The 19256-nt window shown below is 35.5% G+C and overlaps 2 protein-coding genes across 2 annotated transcripts in view; both read left to right on the plus strand.

The window, feature by feature from the left end:
• The first annotated feature begins 2740 nt into the window (after nt 1-2740).
• MANBAL (mannosidase beta like) lies at nt 2741-14308 on the plus strand. Its single transcript, XM_031954057.1, has 2 exons — nt 2741-2918; nt 8979-14308. Exons 1-2 carry the CDS (start codon nt 2769-2771, stop codon nt 9084-9086), a joined length of 258 nt encoding a protein of 85 aa, XP_031809917.1. The 5' UTR covers nt 2741-2768; the 3' UTR covers nt 9087-14308.
• The window catches only part of SRC (SRC proto-oncogene, non-receptor tyrosine kinase), a 167788-nt gene continuing 151376 nt past the window's right edge, over nt 2845-19256 (plus strand). The window contains exon 1 of the mRNA XM_031954053.1: nt 2845-2918. The gene's annotated coding sequence lies outside the window, so the exon portion shown is untranslated. The remainder of the gene's footprint in view (nt 2919-19256) is intronic.

A 19256-nucleotide genomic window follows, 5' to 3' on the forward strand; every position in this document is an offset into this window, starting at 1 on the left:
CAGTTTGATAGCACACCTAGTTTCAAATTGCTCTCCAGAATGGGTGCATCATTTCACAACTTCATCAATGGCTCCAACATTCATCATATTCTTTTCATGGCAGCCAACTTTTAAAGAAGATCTACTGAAAATGTTCAAAAGAGTGCCGAAGATTCTAAAAAGAGTTAGACATATTTTGACTTTCTTGGATTAATTGTTTAGCTTCTAAAGTGATGAATTTGAACAGTCATCACTTAAAATTTATTGTATGAGTACATTACTTCCCAAATCATGAATTACAAAATTCTGTTCTCCAAAAAAAAATTTTTTTTAAACTTCTTATATTTAATTGACTTCTCTGTATAAGCCATATTAAAAGTTTGATAGTCTTTCAAGAAAGAAAAAAAAATTTTGAGGCAAAAATTTTAACTAATTTGATACAGGCCCTTCATTTTCAAAGCACTTCTTCTCAGAGTTAATCCTGAGGTGGGAATGGAATGTATTATTATCTCCATTTTATACATGAAAGAACAGACTCAAGGCAAAGTGAGTTATCCAAGATTATGCAGTTTAGTAAGTTAGTAATTGGATCTAGAATATGACAGCTCATTTAGCTTTATTGCATGATCCCTAAGCCAGTAATGGCATTGTCTCTCAGAGACCATTTTGTGAAAGAGATATGAAGATTTTAATGTCCTGAAATTCAAAATGAACCAAGTGTGTCATGGTAGATCAAAAAGTTAATATGGTGTCATTGCATGGAATGTTGTCTTTCCTTCCTTCCTCCCTTCTTTCCTTCTTTCCCAATTGGGGTTAAGTGATTTGCCCAGGGTCACACAGCTTAACACAAGTGTTAGGTATCTGAGATCAGATTTGAATTCAAGTCCTCCTGACTTCAGGGCTGGTGCTCTATTCACTGCATCACCTAGCTGTCCCACAATGTTGTATTTTCTATAGAATAAAGGTGATTGATAGATCTTCTGCATCCTGTCATTAAATATTCGGAAGGAGAGAAGACTTGAGGGGACCATGATAAATTGTTTTCATGTCTTTGAAATATTATGTAGCACAAGGATAGATTCTTTCTATTTAGCTTTACCGAGTAGAATTAGGAATAATGAGTGGAAATTGCAAAGAAGTTGATAATAATTAGAGCCATCTAAAAGTGAAATGGACTACCATATAGGTACAAAAGTTCTTCAAGTGAAGATTGGATAACCATTTATTGAGAATATAATTTATCAAGACAGTTAGTACAGTGGATAAAATACTAAACTTGGGCATAGGAAGACTCAAGTCCAAATTCCCCCATCAAATACTAGCAGTGCGATTCTGGGCAAGTCATTTAATTTCTGTCTGACTCGATTTTTTTCACCTGTACAATGGGGATAATAATGGCTCCTACCTTTCAGGGTTGTTGTGAGAATCAAATGAGTTAACTTAGATAAAATGCCTTGCAAAACTTAAATTGCTGCATAAATGTCTAGCTATTAATCACATAGGAAATTTATTTTTACAATTAAGTTGAACTAGATGTCTTTTGAGTCCCTTCCAACTATGAAATCTTGAAGTTTTGATTCCTTCACTGATTCCTCTTTTCAGCCCCATAAATTGGGCTGTTTTAAGTCATATTCTCTCCATAGCTTCAATTATCTTGTGAGAGATTGCTGCTCTTGAGTAGTGGAAAGCGTATCAGACCCAATGAAGTCAGAAGAGACCTGTGTTTGAATGTGAATTTTGATTACTTTCTACTTTATGACTTTGGACAATTCACTAAACTCTTGAGCCTCATTCATCTCATCCAAAAATGGGGATAGTGATATTTGCAGGGTTACCTCACAGAGTTGATTTGAATAAAGGCTCAAATAGTTTTATTGTTACCGTAATTAGGCCCTGTATAGATGACTCCCAACCTATACAAAGTGTCCCAAAAGTCTTAGAGTTTATCGTTTTAAGCTTTTATTTATGGCTTAAATAGTTTAAAACTACAATAAGAATATGCTCTATTTTTAGTTTCAATTCATCCAGGGTTCCAGATATTCATTTCCAACTATCTCATAGACATCTTTCCTGAAATATCTTGGCATTTCCTCAATTCAGTGTGTCTAAAGCTGTGTTTAGCTATCTTATTCCCCAAAACTAATTCCTCTTTTTGACTTCCTCATTCCTGTCAATGGCACCGCTTTTACACAGTTATGTAGGTTTGGCTGTCTCTATAACTGATTATGTATAGGAAATGAGGAAGAATTAAATTTCTGTCAATTAGCCTTTTATAATACCTGTTATCACATAATTCTATTTTAATACCTGAAACATCTGTGATGTCTTTGGTATAATTACTCTATCAGTTAGTATTTAACATTTATATAGGTGTCTTATTCCTCTCATCTAGGTTAAGTTCCATAAAAGCAGGACTACATCTTATCATTGTTTCTCCCCTAGAACTTATTCGCATAAAATAAACACTTAATAAGTAATTATTGAAAGAATGAATGGTGTGCCAGGTTTTTTTTTTTTTTTTAATCTATTTTGATACCTTCAAGTCATATGCTGTGTGTTGTAAAAAAAAAAAAATACTTGCAAAGTTTTCAGGCCTAAGGAAAAAGTACAGTGATTTTCCCATTGTGAGGGTTACACATTGTGAGGCATTCATTTGTTATCTAAATACCTTAGGAAGTGGTAGCATTTTATTCCTCTTAGAAGAAAATGACATTGTTGAAACTTATTTTGCTTTAATTTAGAATTTAACTTCTTGAGTGATATAAAAGGAAACCCAGAACTACTTGGGCATGGCTGCTGAGCTGAACTTCTCTCCCCCTGAGGTCCCAGAACCTACTTTCCTAGAGAACCTTCTTCGTTATGGACTGTTTTTGGGAGCTATCTTCCAGCTTATCTGTGTTTTGGCCATAATCTTCCCCATTTCAAAGTCTCATGAAGGGGTAAGTAATTTTATTTGGGGGGGGGGGGGGAGGTATTAATTTCTTAAGGGCAGGAATAGTAGGCTTTATATATTTAGCATATCTTTCAAATGTCAATTATAGAATAATATAGATATTGACTGTGAATATGAGTAGTTTTTGAATTTTCTAGTTTGTTACTATGTTCATTGTTATAAAAAAGCATATTGTAGTAGTGGAAAATGCTCAGGGTCCTAGTTCCACCACTTACTAATCATACTAACAGTCCCTATGGCAGGTCACTTCATCACTATGAAGCTTTTTCATATTTGTAAAATGAAAGATAATAATATTTATGAAGTGCCTTCTTTAGGATCATGACTAGGGAAAACACTTTATGGAAAGCATTATAGAAACTGAAGAGATTATTGGTATAATTTTTCATTTCCCCATAATATCCACGATATATTTGAGAACGAAGCAGATTTGTTCCTGGGGACCTCCCTTTTTCCCCAAATCAAATTGTAGGTATTCTTAGGACATCAGGTCTGCTTTGTTCTCAGCTCACAGATTCTATGAATTATTGTATGTTAAAAATTATTCATTCAATAAGCATTTACTAAGTGTCTAATCCATGCAAGATACACTGCCATCATGCTTTATTAGAATGGATTAAATTCTCATGAGAACCTCAAGGAAGCAAGGTGATTAATATTCTTGTTTGATAGGTAGAGAAATGAAATCTGTGGTGTTTAGCTTGCTGATGAACTGGATAACTATACTAAGGGAAAGAGAGTGAGGTTAAGAAAGGATTAATTAATGACAGGCCGAGAGAGATACTCCTGGATGTCAAGATACAAAAAGATTTTTGCAAGCTACACCATTTGGCCAAATCTAAAATAATATTTTGCAAAATTTCTGGGGGCTTTTGTGGATTCCAAGTTTAGTATGAGTCAACAGTGTGAGATGGCAGTTAAAAAAGCTAACACAGTCTTGAACTACATTGAAGGAGATGGCTTCCAAAAACAAGCAGTCATTAGAGAAGATCAGACCACACCTCAGGTATGCTATTGGGGTTCTGGAGACTACATTTTAAGGACACTGATAAAGTAGTGTTTGTCTGGAAGAGAGGCAACCAGTGTGCATATGCTGTATATGAGGATCAATTGAAGAAAGGAGGGATAGCCTGGGAAGGGAAAAACTCATTTGAAAGAAGGGTATGGCTTATTCTGCTTGGCCCCAGGAATCAAAACTAAGAGTATTGGGTAAAGGACAGAGGAAGTTTGGGTTCTAGATTAAGACACATTTCTTAACAATTCTGATTATTCAAACATAAAATAGGCTGCCTCAGAACATGGTGGGTTTCTTCTCATTGGCGGTTGTAGATGGATAGATCACTTCTGGATGGTAACTTTTTATTTAAGTTATGGAATAAACTTTTTTTTCCACGTATAAGTTGGACTAAATAGTCATTGCAGTACTGAATTTCTGGACTTCTTAAAATTTTAGAATATAAGCATTTCTATAAAACAATTTTTTTTTTTCCCTAGAAGCCCAGTTATGTCATCTTTCCCCTTGCCTGTGGCCTGTCTTTATAGACCAGATTTTTTGTAGAACTTTGGTACTCTTAGACACATACATTCTTCTTAGTCCCTGTCTCTCCCTTTTTCGGAGTGGAAAAAAACTCAGTTTTATAGAAGTGAAATCCAAATAAAAGTTATTGCTAATAATCAGTCTCTTAGGGTATTGTTTAAATTTTTTTTTTTATGGTAATATACTAATGTATAGGAGGAAAGTTGTTAAGAATTGATCAGTGTATCAGAATAAGAACTATCTTACCACAAAATACAGCTAGTAAAGTTAAATGAAATTTCAAACCAATTTAATTTGTTAAAAATAATTTTACTTCTTCATTAAGCCAAAAGGTTTAGGGATTTCATTTTGTATGAGATGACACATGGAAACATTTTATTCTGATTTTGTTCTCTATCATATTTAAGTTATTCAAAGCACATATAAGTTTTAAAAAGTGGTATACTTATTTTGGACTATTTTTCCCTCAGTCACTGATTCCCAGTGTTTTTTTGTCTAATCTTCTAAGAAACACAAAATCATAGATTTCAGTCTGAAGATTCAAAGATCCAACCAAACCTGAAGCATGAATGAAGACTCAGAAAAAAGGCTATTTAACAGTGTAGCTTTAAGTGAAGAGAGTAGAAGGCAAAATTTTAGTTGCAGGAGATGGGGGAAGAAGGGGTTATGAATAAATGCTAGAAATAATAACATTACCCATAAAGAAAAACAACTTTTAAGAGACTTAGAAACTGATATAACTGCAATGGAGCCAATCATAGAGCCAGAGGACTCATGATGAAACATATAGAAAGGGTCTTTGATGTGGTGTAAAGGCTGAAGCATACATTCATGCACACATGCATGCACGCATGCAAATGGACATAGCTAATGTGGGAATTAATTTTGCCCAACTATACATTTGTAACAGGTTTTGTTTTTCTTAATGGGAAGGGAAAGGAGGAAGAGAATTTGAAACTGAAAATAAAATACTTTTTTAAAAAGGAATAAATGGTACAGAAAGTTGGAGATAGCTTTGGTTTCTATCCTTCAAGATCACTCAGATTCTTATATTAAGCTTTTCTGATCACCTCAACCTAAGTATGATCTCTTTTTTTCTCAATTCTGTAGCAGTTATGGTTTGTGCAGTTTTATATGCTCTATCTTTCATAGTTCTTCTACTGTGGTCTCGTATTATTATTTAATTTTTGTATATCCAAGTTTCTTGAGGTGTAGGGGCACTGTGTTTTGTATGTTTTTGTATTCCTCACAGTAACTAGCATAGGAGTTCTTAACCTTTTTTGGATCTGGACTTTCTGGCAGACTGGGGAAGTCTGTGGATACCTTCTCAGCATGATACACTTTTTTCAGGGCAGTCCTGATTGGCAAACATTTTATATTTATTTTCTAAATTAGTAGGATTTTATTTTTCCAAATACATGCAAAGATAGTTTTCAACTTTCACCTTTGCAGATCTTGTGTCCCAGATTTTTCTCCCTTTCTCCCTACTGCTCCCTTCCCTAGACAGCAAGCAATCTACTATAGGTTATACATGTGCCGTTCTTCTAAACATATTTCCATATTTGTTGTGCTACACAAGAAAAATCAAAAGATTAAAAAAAAAAAAAACGTGAGAAAGAAAACAAACAAACAACTAAAAAAAGAAAAGTGAAAATACTGTAATTCATGCTTTGTTTCTATAGCTCTTTCTGGATGCAGATGGCTCTCTATATCAGAAGTCCATTGAAACTGCCTTGAATCACCTCATTGTTGAAAAGAGCTAAGTTCATTACAGTTGATCATCATACAATCTTGTTGCTGTGTACAATGCTCCCTTGGTTCTACTCACTTCACTTAGCATCAATTCATGTAAGGCATTTCATGTAAAGCTGAAATCAGCTTATTTGTAATTTCTTATAGAACAATAATATTCCATTACCTTCATATACCATAACTTATTCAGCCATTCGCCAACTCATGGGCATCCATTCAATTTTCAATTTCAGGATAATATTTTTAAATAATTGAAGGCAATCCTAAATTTCAGTTAGAGAATAATGAAAATAAATATAAAAATTTTTCCAAGTTCATGGACCCCCTAAAAATCTATTCACAGGCCCCTTTTGAATTTGTGAACTTCAGATTAGGAACTTCTGAATTGAGTTTGTTGTTGCTGTATTCTCTTCCATTGTAGCAAAAATTCACTAAAATTCATGGGAAGAATGGCTCTTTTTGGTGTAATATCTATATATAAATAGCTACTATTCAAGCAAGTTCTTTAGGATAAAGGACCCACAAAATGGGACATCACAGAGGTTATAATAATGTTTCTAGGAACAAAGATCTTTGGTAAATTATATGGGAGATTTAGAATTGTTCCTTATGACTAGTGATTTTTAAAGATTCAAGCATAAATTGAAAGCAAATAGAGTTTGGAAGTAGATAACATAGCCAATTTAAATAGACTATTAGAATTGGAATAAAAACAGGCTCCCTTTTAATCCAAATGTATAAACATGTTTACGTGCACAGAGACACATGTTTGTACCTTGCTTACATTTTGCACATGCATTCTCTGAACTATTAGAGAACCTAGAACAAGATATTTTGATTTATGAGATGACAAGAATCGCTATCCCATGATTATGAAAATGGAAATACTTGTTTCTTAATCTGAATGGAATTCCAGACAATTCTCTCTGGCCATGAAAAACCTCTTAGCTTTCTTGAGTCATCCCATTTTGAACATTAGAAGGCAGCAGTGGTTTACCTAAGGTAGCAAGCTCTCTCCTATGAATAACAGAACATGCTGCTTCCTTCCCATGAGAATGCTGGCACATTTCTGTGGGTTCTTCCTGCATAAATTACAACATTTTAAGAGTAAATCAGTATATTTTAAAGCTACAAATTAGTTTTGGCAGATTACAAAGGCATAGTTTCTATTTTTTCTTCCTTTTTCTTTTTTTTAATTAAAAAAAGTTTCTTAATATTTTTATTTTTCCGGTTACATCTAAAACAGTTTTTTACATTTGTTTTTAAAACCTTAAATCTCAGATTCTCTCTTTTCCTCCCCACCCCATTCCTTTAAGAAGACACGTGCAAATTATGCAAAACAATTCCATAAAAGTCATATTGTGAAAGAAAACAGATTTTCTCCCCTCCCCCAAAAAACCCTCAAGAAAAAAAAAAGTATGCGTCAATCTATAGATTCTGATACAATCAGTTTTTTCTCAGTATGGATAGCATTTTTTATCATGAGTCCTGAGTAGTCATGGATCACTATTGCTGGAAATAGCAGTCATTCACAGGTGATCATCCCATTGTTGTTACTTTGTACATAGTATGTTTAATTTTGCTTGAGTTCTTGGAGGACTTTGTAGGCTTTTCTTGCTTATTATTTCCCATAAAACAATAATATTCCATCACTGTCACATGCCATAATATATTTAGCCATTCTCTAATTGGTGGGTATCCCCTCAGTTTCCAGTTCTTTGCCCTGAGAAGAGAGTTAATTAGTATATATATATATATATATATATATATATATAGAGAGAGAGAGAGAGAGAGAGAGAGAGAGAGAGAGAGAGAAAGAAAGAGAGAGAGAGAGTAGGAAATGCATAGTCTGCTTCTCTTGGAATTGGTCACCCTGTGGCAGTGAAGGAACCTGCTTGGATAGTGGTTGGACATGGTTGGTAGGATGGTAAAGAAGCAGCAGAAATGTAGTGGAAAGAACCATAAACTAGATATAAGGATACCTGAATTCTAGTCTTGATCTTGCTACCTTAGGTAAATCACTTCCCCTGTAAAGACTCTAGTTTTCTTATTCTGAAAATCAGAGGGTTGAACTTGGTGACTTTTAAGGTTTTTTCCAGCTCTGGGGGTTAGCCACAAAGGAAACATTTTTTAAAAAAATTATGATTATTTTCAATATTCATTTTTTTTTTTTTTTAATATTTTGAGTTCCAAATTCTTTTCCTCTTTAGCCCTTCCCCTACACATAGAGAAGGCAAGCAGTATGTCAATTATATATCTCATAAAGATTTCTTTAGGCACATGGAGATTTTTGTAGGTTGAAGGATAAGAGAGAGAGAGGTCAAAAGGAAGGAATAGTAAGATATTGGGACAGCAGAGTCACATTAGTAAAAGCTACAAATATTTCAGATTTGCAGATTGGGAACTTTTATTGTTAATTTTTTACATTTTTAAAAGGAATAATTTTTATGTCATTTTGTCTTTGTATCCTAATTATTTCTTGGAAAAGTTCTCCCTTTCCTTTTCCAGATTGAACAAAAACAGTTAAGCAAAAACACTTGATGCAGTAACAGACAGCTTCTGACTATACACAAATTTACTACACAATTTCTGGAAACCATTCTGTTTGATTCTGGACAAGTCTTCCCCCCTTCTAATCAGCTTGAGTTCTGCATACCTTCTGCTTCAAGTTAGTCTCTCCTAGATTGGCTTAACAACACAAATTCAAAACTTAATTGATGAATAAAATCCTATTTCTTTCTCTTCTCTCCATTGAAGGAAGGGGGACATTTTGAGCCAAGAAAGTTTGAGGTGACCAAGAAGCCAAAGGGGGCTGCGCCTTCCCAAAGCAAAAAGTCCAAGAAGGAAACCAAGAAGAAGAGATAGAATAGAATCTGCCAAACGTGGCATATGTGTGGCCTACTCTGCTTTCTTCAGAATCAAGTACTCATGAAGAGAAACCATTGCAGAAAAAACAGATCTTCATAAAAAAATTTGTCTGACATCATCTTCCCTTCAGAATCTCACTTGGAAGAGACCTCAGGGGTCATTTAAAACAGTCTCTCTGAATAAGAATCCTTTGTATAGCCTCCTTCATGAGTGATCATGTTGCCTCTGTTTGAAGATTTCCAGTGATGGGGACCTACTACCTCCTGAGGCAATCCATTCCACTTCTGGATAGCTCCCTAATTGTTAGGAAATTTTTCCTTAACTTGAGCTGAAATCCACCTCTCTAAAATTTCTTCTCAGTCCTTCAGAGACTAGGGAATTGAGTTGGCTCTAGTGGAGCATGGGTGCCTTTTAAAGACAGAGGACCATATAAACATAAGCATTTCCTAGGCCTTAGGTGGCCATATCACCTTCCCAAAAGCTCTCTCTTCAATCAGTTTTGGTTCCTGAAGCATAACCCCTTCAGAAAGGAAAATGTGGGTTATGCCATTGTGGTGACATTTGACTTTAGGAAAAATGATGCAGAATCAAGTGCAAATTATATAAGCAAAGGCCATATATATTGGGATATTTAGTTTAAAAATCATGTTAAAATAACAGCTACTTTTTAGTTTCATAATTTTAAATAATTTTTAATATTACATGTATGTACACTACAATCCAGGATGTACAGCCTAATCTGAACAAGTCTTCTCAGTTCCTAATCAGCTTTTGTCTTCACTTTTTAAAAGTGCTAAGGCCTTTCTTTGTCAGAATGATATTAGCTACAGTCTTAGTAATTAGAGAGGCTAAGATAGTTGAATCTGAGAGGTTGTCCAAAGGACAGGCAGCCTTATCTTGTGGTGAAAATGGTTTTCATATTCTACCCCCAAAATATTAATCATCTTTTTCCTTTTCTTAATGAAGCATTTTTTCATTATATCCTGTGATCTCTCTTCAGGAGATGGAAAAGACTTCAGAAAGGATTTCACTAAATAAATATATGTTTTCCATGTAGAAATTGGCCATGGTTTCAATCTCTATAATATGTATGCATTTGGTTCCCCACTGCTCTCTCTTTGACCTGTTTTTAGAGCGTCCTTTGAACCTTTCCCACTCCTAACAAAATATTTAGCTCCAGTTTAAGGAGAAAAGATTGGGATGACTATGAAAGAAGATTAATAAACCACAGTGCATGACAAACCTATTATGTTGTCCGCTGGTGTGTGGGAGTTGTGGGGGCCAGGGGAGGAAGGAGGCAGAGTGGTGACCATGGTACAGTGGAGATTGGATCTGGGGCCCAAGGACCAGAAACTGGCACTGGTTACACTCCCAGTGACTTTGTGCAGGTCTGGACTGAGGTTCCTTCCAACTCTCCATCCAGTATGAAGCGTAAGTCCTCATTCTATAAGTAAAAGGAAGGATGATGTATTCTAAGAAGAATATTAGAATACAGGTGATGTATAAGGCAGGGTATCATTACAGTCTTAATGTCTCAGAGACGCAGTAGAGGTAGATTTGGTTGTTTTGATAAGTCACATAATTAGAAAGATACTGTGAATAGTCTCAAGGACAGTTGACAGGTAACAAGTATATATTAAGTGCCAATTAACAGACACAAAGCAAAAAGACTCTGCCCTCCAGGAGCTTGCATTCTAATGGGAGAAGACAATATAAAAGCTGGAAATTGAGGAGGACATTGCAAAGAGAAGCACAGAAGAGAAGGAAGCATGGCAGTCCTGGGTGCCACATTAAAATGGAAGGAACTCACCAATAGGAGAAGGAAGCTGGTGTGGCAGAGAGAAGTCCCAGATTGAGAAAGCAGAAGGGGTTCACAGCTCATTGGGATGGTTCTTAGTCATTGGAAAAAAGGAAGTTACAGAGCCATATCTGTATTAGATTTTCCAATGGATTTATGACTTTTGCATAGGTTTTTCTGGCATGAGAAAAAGAGAACTTGAGTTCTAAAACTGGCTTTGAAAAGGTAACGAAAGTTTAAAGCCATTAATTATGTCATGCAGGCCAGATAAATTTGGGTCTCTGACTTCTATAACAACTACATAGGACAGTGAACTTCTTATTTCAGTACGGGGGTGCTCAGTACTATACTGTAGATGGTTTCATGGGTTTCATGGTCAAAAAAATTTGATGACTAACCTAGTAATCAGCTTCTGATTTAGAGTGATTCATGTATCACTGGGCCTTTTGAGTCTGAGCTTATGTCGTGCTGAGAGACTGTGAGAGTCCATGGGCATCTTCACTCCATAATGAAGCTGTTGGATCAGGACTTTTTGGGAGTGTTTTGTTTTTGCTTTTTGCTCTGGACCTGTGATCTCATTGTAAAAAAATTCCTTTTGCCAGTGCCGATTGGCAGCTCTTCAGTAGTAAAGAATCTTAGGCTTCCTTGGTAGTATTTGGAATGTGGACTCCAAAGCCAGTCCTCTTATCTCTTGCTATGGTTACTGCCTCTGTTTATAGTCATAGATTGACTATAAAGCTAAATAGCCTATGTGTAAGGCTTTTTACTTGCCACTGTGGAGGAAGATGTGATCCCTTATCTAAAAACAATTTACAATGTAGTTATAAAAAACCTTCATTTTAAGGAGACTCTCCAGGCCTGCCATGTCTTCATTCCTCTCTAGGTTCCATTCTTGATTCTTGACTTAACTGTGCTAAAGAAGCCTCTTGAACCTGGAAATTCATTCAACTCACTGAGATGTTGGTAAATATTTTAACAACGAACTCTGAGGAGAAAATGTACATATGGCATCCTTAAGTTTAATCTGCATTATTAACATTTTCTCCATTACTTTCTTAAATCTAGACGACCAACAAAACAATCAACAAATCAAACCCTAATTTGTGGCTTCTGATTTCCAAAGTATAAATGCTTACAGTGAAAATTCAACAATCTGTTTTCAAGAGCAAGCTATTTTGAGCTAGCTCTACCACATCTTTGACTTTATCCCTGGACTTCTCACTGGAAGTACATTCTATCCCTCTAGCCTCTTCCTCTGATTGTCTGGTTCCTCCCAGAACTTTTATTTGAAGGAAAATACTTTAACTTGTTGATTTCAATTAAATAAGCATTTAAGTTTCTGCTATGTCTTTGTACACTTTGCAGTACACTGGTGGTATAAGGCAAAATGAAAAGTCCCTGTTCTTGGGGAGTTTACCTCTCCCAAAGAGGAAGACGATACACAAATAAGCAAATACAAAGTTTTGGGCAGAAATGCCTCATGTTGAATGTGATCCCTGAACTAAAGCCTTGAATGGAAGTAAAAGTTCTGAGGGGGGAAGGAATGAGCATTTATTAAGCACTTGCTATATCCAGTGCTTTGTTTAGTACTTTAACATAGCTCATTTTATCCTCATAATGTCCTGTGATTTAGTTGCTGTTAAACTAATTTTACAGTTGAAGATGTAGGCAGACAAAAATTAAATAACTTGTACAAAATCACAGCTAATAAGTGTCTGAGACTAGATTTGAAACTCAGGTCTTCTTGACTCCAGGCCCAGCATGCTCCATTAAGCCACTGCTGCCTTGAGATTCTAAGAGTTGGAGGAAAGGAAAGGGGGCAATTCCAGGCATAAGGAACAGCTTACACAAAGGTATAGAAGTAAGAAATGGAACGTCTTGTTCATGGAACAACTAGACCAAGTTGGTTTGAATCTAATAGATTGAGTTATGAGATTGGTGAGAGCTTTGAGGTTTGTGAAATCAGTCTTGAAGCCATATTATGATGTGCTTCAAATGCCAAAATTGGACATATACATGAGGTCAAAATACAAAGTAATAGTCATTTAATTTTTAGACAGGTCACAGGGAAATATGTAAAATTTAGTTAAGATATGAGCTTATAGACCAATAAGAACAAAAGACCTTGGAAGAATCTGTGAGGAAGGGCCCTTTGAGCTACCAGAAGAATAGTGTAGACAATAGCACCATGGAAATTCAGAGGAGGAGGAGAGCATTAATAGAATCTCCATGACTTCTAAATTTTTTTCCCATTTAAACACAAAGGGATTTCCACTGAAGTAAACTCTTGCCTGAGGGAAAAAAAAATTCCTTTGCATCTCCAATACCTATTCCTGGGGCTTTGTGCCCAATTAGTGCTTAGTAAATATTTGTTGAAATTTGTGCAGAGATTTACAGTTCTCAAAATGCAGTATGACAATATCTTACATTTATATAACACATCAAACACCTGGTAGAGTAGCAGATAGTATTCTTGATCAGGAAGGGAAATTCCCTCTACCAGCAGGTTATCATAGGTTAAGTGACTTGCATAGGGTCATTCCTAAAATGATCTTCCTATAGTAGGTCTGACTATCTCAGTTTTTCTGCTGATAAACTCCAGTAGCTCTCTGTCTGTCATCTTCAGGATCAAATATTTAATCCTTTCTCTGCTACCTAATACCCTTCACAACTTGCCCCCACCTTCTTACTCCTTAGACCCTTCTCCCCACCTTGCTCTGCTTTCCAATAATATTGGCTTCTTTATTGTTTCTCACAAGACACTCCATTTCCCAATTCTGGGCATTTTCATTAGCTATTCTGCATGCTTGAAATACTATCCCTCATTTTCATTTCTTGACTTTCTTGGCTTCCTCCAAATCTCAGCTAAAAAGCACCTTCTACAAGAAGCCTTTTCCTATCATTGAATTCCAGTGCCTTTCCTCTGTTGATTATTTCCATTTTATCCTGTATATAGTCTGTTGGTATATTAAATTTGTATGTCTTTCCATTAGACTCAGCTGCTTGAGAAGAGAGACTTTAACCCTTTTTTGTATCCTCAGTGCTTATTTAGCACAATTCCTGGCTCAAAGTAAGGCTTAATAAATGTTTGCTCACTGACAGCATATTTCAGTAGTAGAACAGAAAACTTGCTCTTTCTGACTCAAGTCTTTCTAGACTTGCTCATTGTGCTATGCTGCTTATTCTGTTATCAGTGAATAAGTTCAGAAAGGTTGTACCTTGCCCAAAGCCACATAATATGTACACATAATACCCAAGTTTAGTGCTTATGATTATGTATTCTTTCCATATAACTTTGATTCTAACATCTCTCACTTTTTGATTCACTGATTATTGTTGTTGACCACTGTATTTTAAAGTTGTTATATATGAAGTAAATATCACTAAAGAACAATATTCCTTTAAAAATGAAAGCCATTCCCCAATCAATAAGTGGTCAAAGGATACGTTCGTAGTTTTCAGAAGAAGAAATCAAAACTATCAATAGTAAAAAAAAAAAAAAAGTTCTAAAATGCAAATTGAAATAAAAGAAGTATTATCTCTACACTCATCAGATTGATTAAGAAGACAGAAAAGAGAAATGACAAATGCTAGAAGGAATGTGGGAAAATTGGGATCTTAATACACTGTTGGTTTTGTGTGAATGAACCTATAATTTTGGAGAACAATTTGGAACTTGACCCAAATGACTATAAAAATGTGCATATCCTTTGATCCAGCAATACCACTCTAGGTCTATACCCCAAAGAGATAAAAGAAAAAGGTGTATGGGTAGAATTGTTGCTGTCACAGTAAATCAGAAACAGAATTAGAACTAGAAATTTAAGAACCAGTGAGGGTTTATAATGGAACTTATCTTCTGGAAGGAACAAAAGGACAAAGCTTATATACTGTTCAATTTAAAGAGGAGGTTAATTGGGTATGGGGTATCTTTGGATTAAATAGGACTATTGCTGAGGGCTGATAGGGTAGGAATGGGGATGTGATATCCCTTCATTAGAAGCTTATTGATGGAGCTAGTAGCAGGAAAAGCTCTTCCTCAATTTAATTTTCTCTTATAACTCTGCCTGAATAGATATGAGTATTTCAGACTTGGCTGTTTCTGTAGAAAGGAAGGCAGAAGGGAATAAATAGGGTTGAGACAAGATGGAACTACAGACAAAAATGGAGATGCTTTAGTTTTCTTGATTACCCATGTACCTATATAAAAAAAATATTGTCTTTTTGCAGCTTCCCCCTCCTCCCCATCCCAACTCCTGGTTCTGTTTTATGACACCAAATAGAACAAATGCTTTTTTTTTTTGTAGTGGAAAAGAATTGAAAACTGAGGGGATATCCATCAATTGGGAAATGGCCAAACAAGTTGTGGTATGTGGTTGTGATAGAAGACTATTGTGTTGTAAGAAAACACAAGGGCATGGTTTCAAAGGCACCTGAGAAGACTTACATGAGCTAATGCAAAATGAAGTGAGCAGAATGAAAAGAACAGTGTACACAGGAACAGCGATATTTTGAAAGATTTTGCTACTCTGACCAATGAAATGATCCATGATATTTCCAAAGGACTCATGATGAAAAATGCTATTTCCAGAGACGAAACTGATGAACTCTTGAGTGCATATCAACGCATATTTTTTGTTTTCTTAATTTTTTTTAGCCTTCTTTTTTCTTACAACATGACTAATGTAGAAATTTCTTATGCATAACTTCATTTGTAGTATATTTCTTGGCTTCTCAATAGGTAGGTGAAGAAGTCATGAGATGGAATTTGGAACTTAAAAATAATAATAAAAAGAACTAAACTCTCCTTCTATAAAATTGTCATTATAGGGAAACATCCTGGATAAAATTGTGAAGTAATGGAAATTTGCCTTCAGTAACCCTAGCTCATTATAACTTCTAGATAATTAGGGCTCTTCCATTGCCATCCTACTTGTCATGGAGAAAAATCACCTAGTGAAATCGCTGGAATTAAAATGTTATAGATCCAATGAGTTCAACGTTGGGATTGTTATTTTAAAAAAAAGTATCAATTGAGAGGGAGCAGTACTTTTTTCAAAAATTTGATATATAATGATGAAATTTGGGGTCCCAGAGGAGGGAGCAGCATTGGATTATGATATAGGGGAAAGTGAACTGAACATAGAGGCAGGAAAACCAGTGGCTATGTAATCCTGGGTAAGTTATTTATTTGCTCTGAACAACTTTCTAAGATGATAAGTAGTAGAGAAAGTGCTTACTTACATTGGTAGAGAGAGTTCCTCATATCAATTAAATCTTAAGCCTAGCCCCTACCATTTATGAAGAAGAGGGAAGAATAAGAGGAAGGATGCTTTATTAGTGTTCAGTTCTCCTCATGGATGACTGACATTCTTGCTGTTGTCTGGACTGAACCAATAAGGTTACATTTAATATTTGGGGGTAGGAAAGTGCTCTGCCTCTCCCAAATTTCTCCCACTACTGGGAATTAATTTCACCACTGGAGATAAATTTTTTGGTCATACTGATATCAAGTTAATGTTCCTGGGAAGGTAACCCATTAAAGAGGGCAATCAATTTTATCTTAAATGTGAATGAATTTATCAGGTCCTTTTCAAGGCTTAGTTATAAAAGAAAGCAAGATTTAAATGGTTGTAAATGAGAAACACTGAGATGATGCCAGGAAAGGAAATGGGTGGGCTTTGACGGGGAACTTCAAAGCTTCATCATCTTGCCTTAGGTTGATGTATTTAAAGGCAATGAGTAGCAATAGCCTGAAGAAAAGAGTGCCTGAGGTCTTATTTTTCATTATTAACTGAAATTTACCTTTGTTTGCAACTTGATTTCTTCCAAGTCTCCATCTGTTTATTTCATGCTGTGGGTTTTTGAATCAACTTTTTCATATGGCTTTTTAAATTCCCTGTGGACATGCCTAAACCAATAATATTTGCTATATGTGCTACTATTTCATTGGATCTTAGAGTGAAAGAGAACTCAGAAGTCATCTAGGCCAAATTCTATATGAGACATGAATCTTTTTTACAACATTGGTGGAGTGGAATAAGATCATTGATCTCCCCAATTGCTAGGACACTTTCTTAAGGCTACCTGTGTTTATTTTGTATATATTCTGTATATCCTTATATATGTACATATTGTCTCTCCCACTAGATTATAAGCTCTTTGAGTACAGACTTTTGTCTTTGCATCCCAATTGCTCAGCACAATATCTGGCACATAGGAACTTCAATACTGATTGTGTATGTGTGTGTGTGTGTGTGTGTATTACATATATATATGTATGTATACATATATAATGCATACTTAGCATATATGCATATGCCTGGATCCCTATTTATACATGGGGTAGAAGGGCTCCATTCAAGCCTCCAAGATAACAATGCATGTCAGGTACTGAACAGTGGTTATTCCATCAGAAAGAAAAGTGCATAAATTAATATAAAGAACTTATAATTATCCATAAACAGTTGATATGATTCCCTTTTCTCCCTAGTGAGTATTGTTTTACTCAGGGCCTTTATAGTCAAGTTTCTCAGTACTTATAAGTGTCCACTATGTACAGGGCATTGATCTAAGTTTTGGGGATACAAAGAGAGGCAAAAAACTAATCCTTGCCCTCAAAAAGCTCACAGTCTTAATAGGACAGACAAAAAAGTAAACAAATTATATAAACAAGCCCTCTATTAACAGGATAAATAGGAAATAATTAACTTAGGGAAGGCACTAGAAGTAAGAAAGATTGGGAAAAGCTTCTGTAGAAAATTGGACTTCACTTGGGACTTGAAAGAAGCTAGAGAAGCCAGGAAACAGATGAGGAAGGAGAATGTTCCAGGCATAAAAGACAGCCAGACATAATGTCCTGAGCTGAAAGATGGTTGTGTTGTTTATGGAACAACCAGGAGGTTAGTATCTTTGGATTGAAGAGTATATGTTGAAGCCCTGAAAGGTCTTACACTTGAAAAGTGTAAAAAGACCTGAAAGATAAGAGGCAATCTAGTCCTTGAGTGCCAGAACATTTTGTGTTTGATTCTGTAAATGTTGGGAGCCATTGGCATTTATTCAATAGCAAGGTATTCTGACCTAAACTTTAGAAGACTGGCTTTAGATTGCTAAATGATGGATTGAACTGAGAAGATACTTAAGGCAGAAGGACCTATCAGCAGGCTATTGCAATAGATTGTGCTTGCCAATGTGTGAATTTGTTTTGCTCGTCTACACATATTTTAGGATCATAGATATAGAACTGGGTCTACTTAGTTATGGTATGCCATAGTTCCAGATTTCTTGATTTCTACCAAGGCTTATATAGTTTGAGTAGCTTGCTCTCTATGTTTTGACCTTGATTAGAATGAATTCTGTCTGGCAGCAGTATATAGAAAATGGTCTCTTTCATTCCATAGCAATGTATGACTCCGAGGTTATCACAGGTTCTTTTCCATTTTTTCCAGAGGATAACTTCTCTGGTCTGCATCCTTGTAATCCAGATCCAAAGTCTTACTGCTGCAGATGCTCCTTAGGTAAGCAGCAGATAAGTACCTGTCTTGGAAAATTTCATGCACAGTTCTTCCATTTCTCAAACATACCCACTGACTTCTTGAGTTGGTAGAATCTGTTTCTACACCAGCTATAGAGTCCTCTTTTTGTCCAGGTATACAAAATCTTCACTAAATATTCTCATCACCACAAATCAGTGGATCTTGATTAGTATGGACTGCTTTCTCACACTTCAGGTAGGATCCAGCACAATCAAGCAATATTCTAAATCTTAGCTTCAATTTATGTCATTCCCTCAAAAAAACTGGGGGGACCCTTTAGGAAGTTGTTTGAGTCCTCAAGCTTTACACCTTTTTTTTTTTTCCTGTTTATCCCTTTTTAGTGATAATCATACCTAAATTCACTGTCAATATTCAAGAAAATCTAGGCAAAGGGGACTAATTTTATATTACAGCATTCTCTTTCAGTTATGACAAGAACATTTTTACTTCTTCCATGGGGACCACCAGGGTAAATTTCCAGTGCATGGGGGCCTAAAAGATAGGGGACCTACATATCTGGTAGAAGTCTTTGGCCAATAATTTATATGCTGATCTCACAGTTGGCAAGTACTATTATATATCTTTGGCTGATGACATCTAGCTCAGCACTTGCCAGAATATGTCAGTAGATTGTTGTCAGTCTAGTCAGAACAAAAGGGATAAACCATGAGAAAGAAAAAACAAAAAACAAACAAGTTGTGTTCATATAGCTCCTGGGTTCACCTTGATATGGAGACTCCCAAGAATTTTTATATTGTTTACCATTATTTTAAATGAAAATTCTCTTTCTATCTCTTGCTGCTGGACTTTGTTGGTCATATGAAAAAATGTTGA

Source organism: Sarcophilus harrisii, chromosome 2 (assembly GCF_902635505.1).
Source record: "Sarcophilus harrisii chromosome 2, mSarHar1.11, whole genome shotgun sequence".
Taxonomy (NCBI): domain Eukaryota; kingdom Metazoa; phylum Chordata; class Mammalia; order Dasyuromorphia; family Dasyuridae; genus Sarcophilus; species Sarcophilus harrisii.

Excerpts from the sequence above, each read along its gene's own strand:
- MANBAL (XM_031954057.1), top strand. The coding sequence starts at position 2,769 with ATGGCTGCTGAGCTGAACTTCTCTCCCCCTGAGGTCCCAGAACCTACT. Across the intron at positions 2,919-8,978 it reads TTTCAAAGTCTCATGAAGGG|GAAGGGGGACATTTTGAGCC; the intron begins GTAAGTAATTTT and ends TCTCCATTGAAG.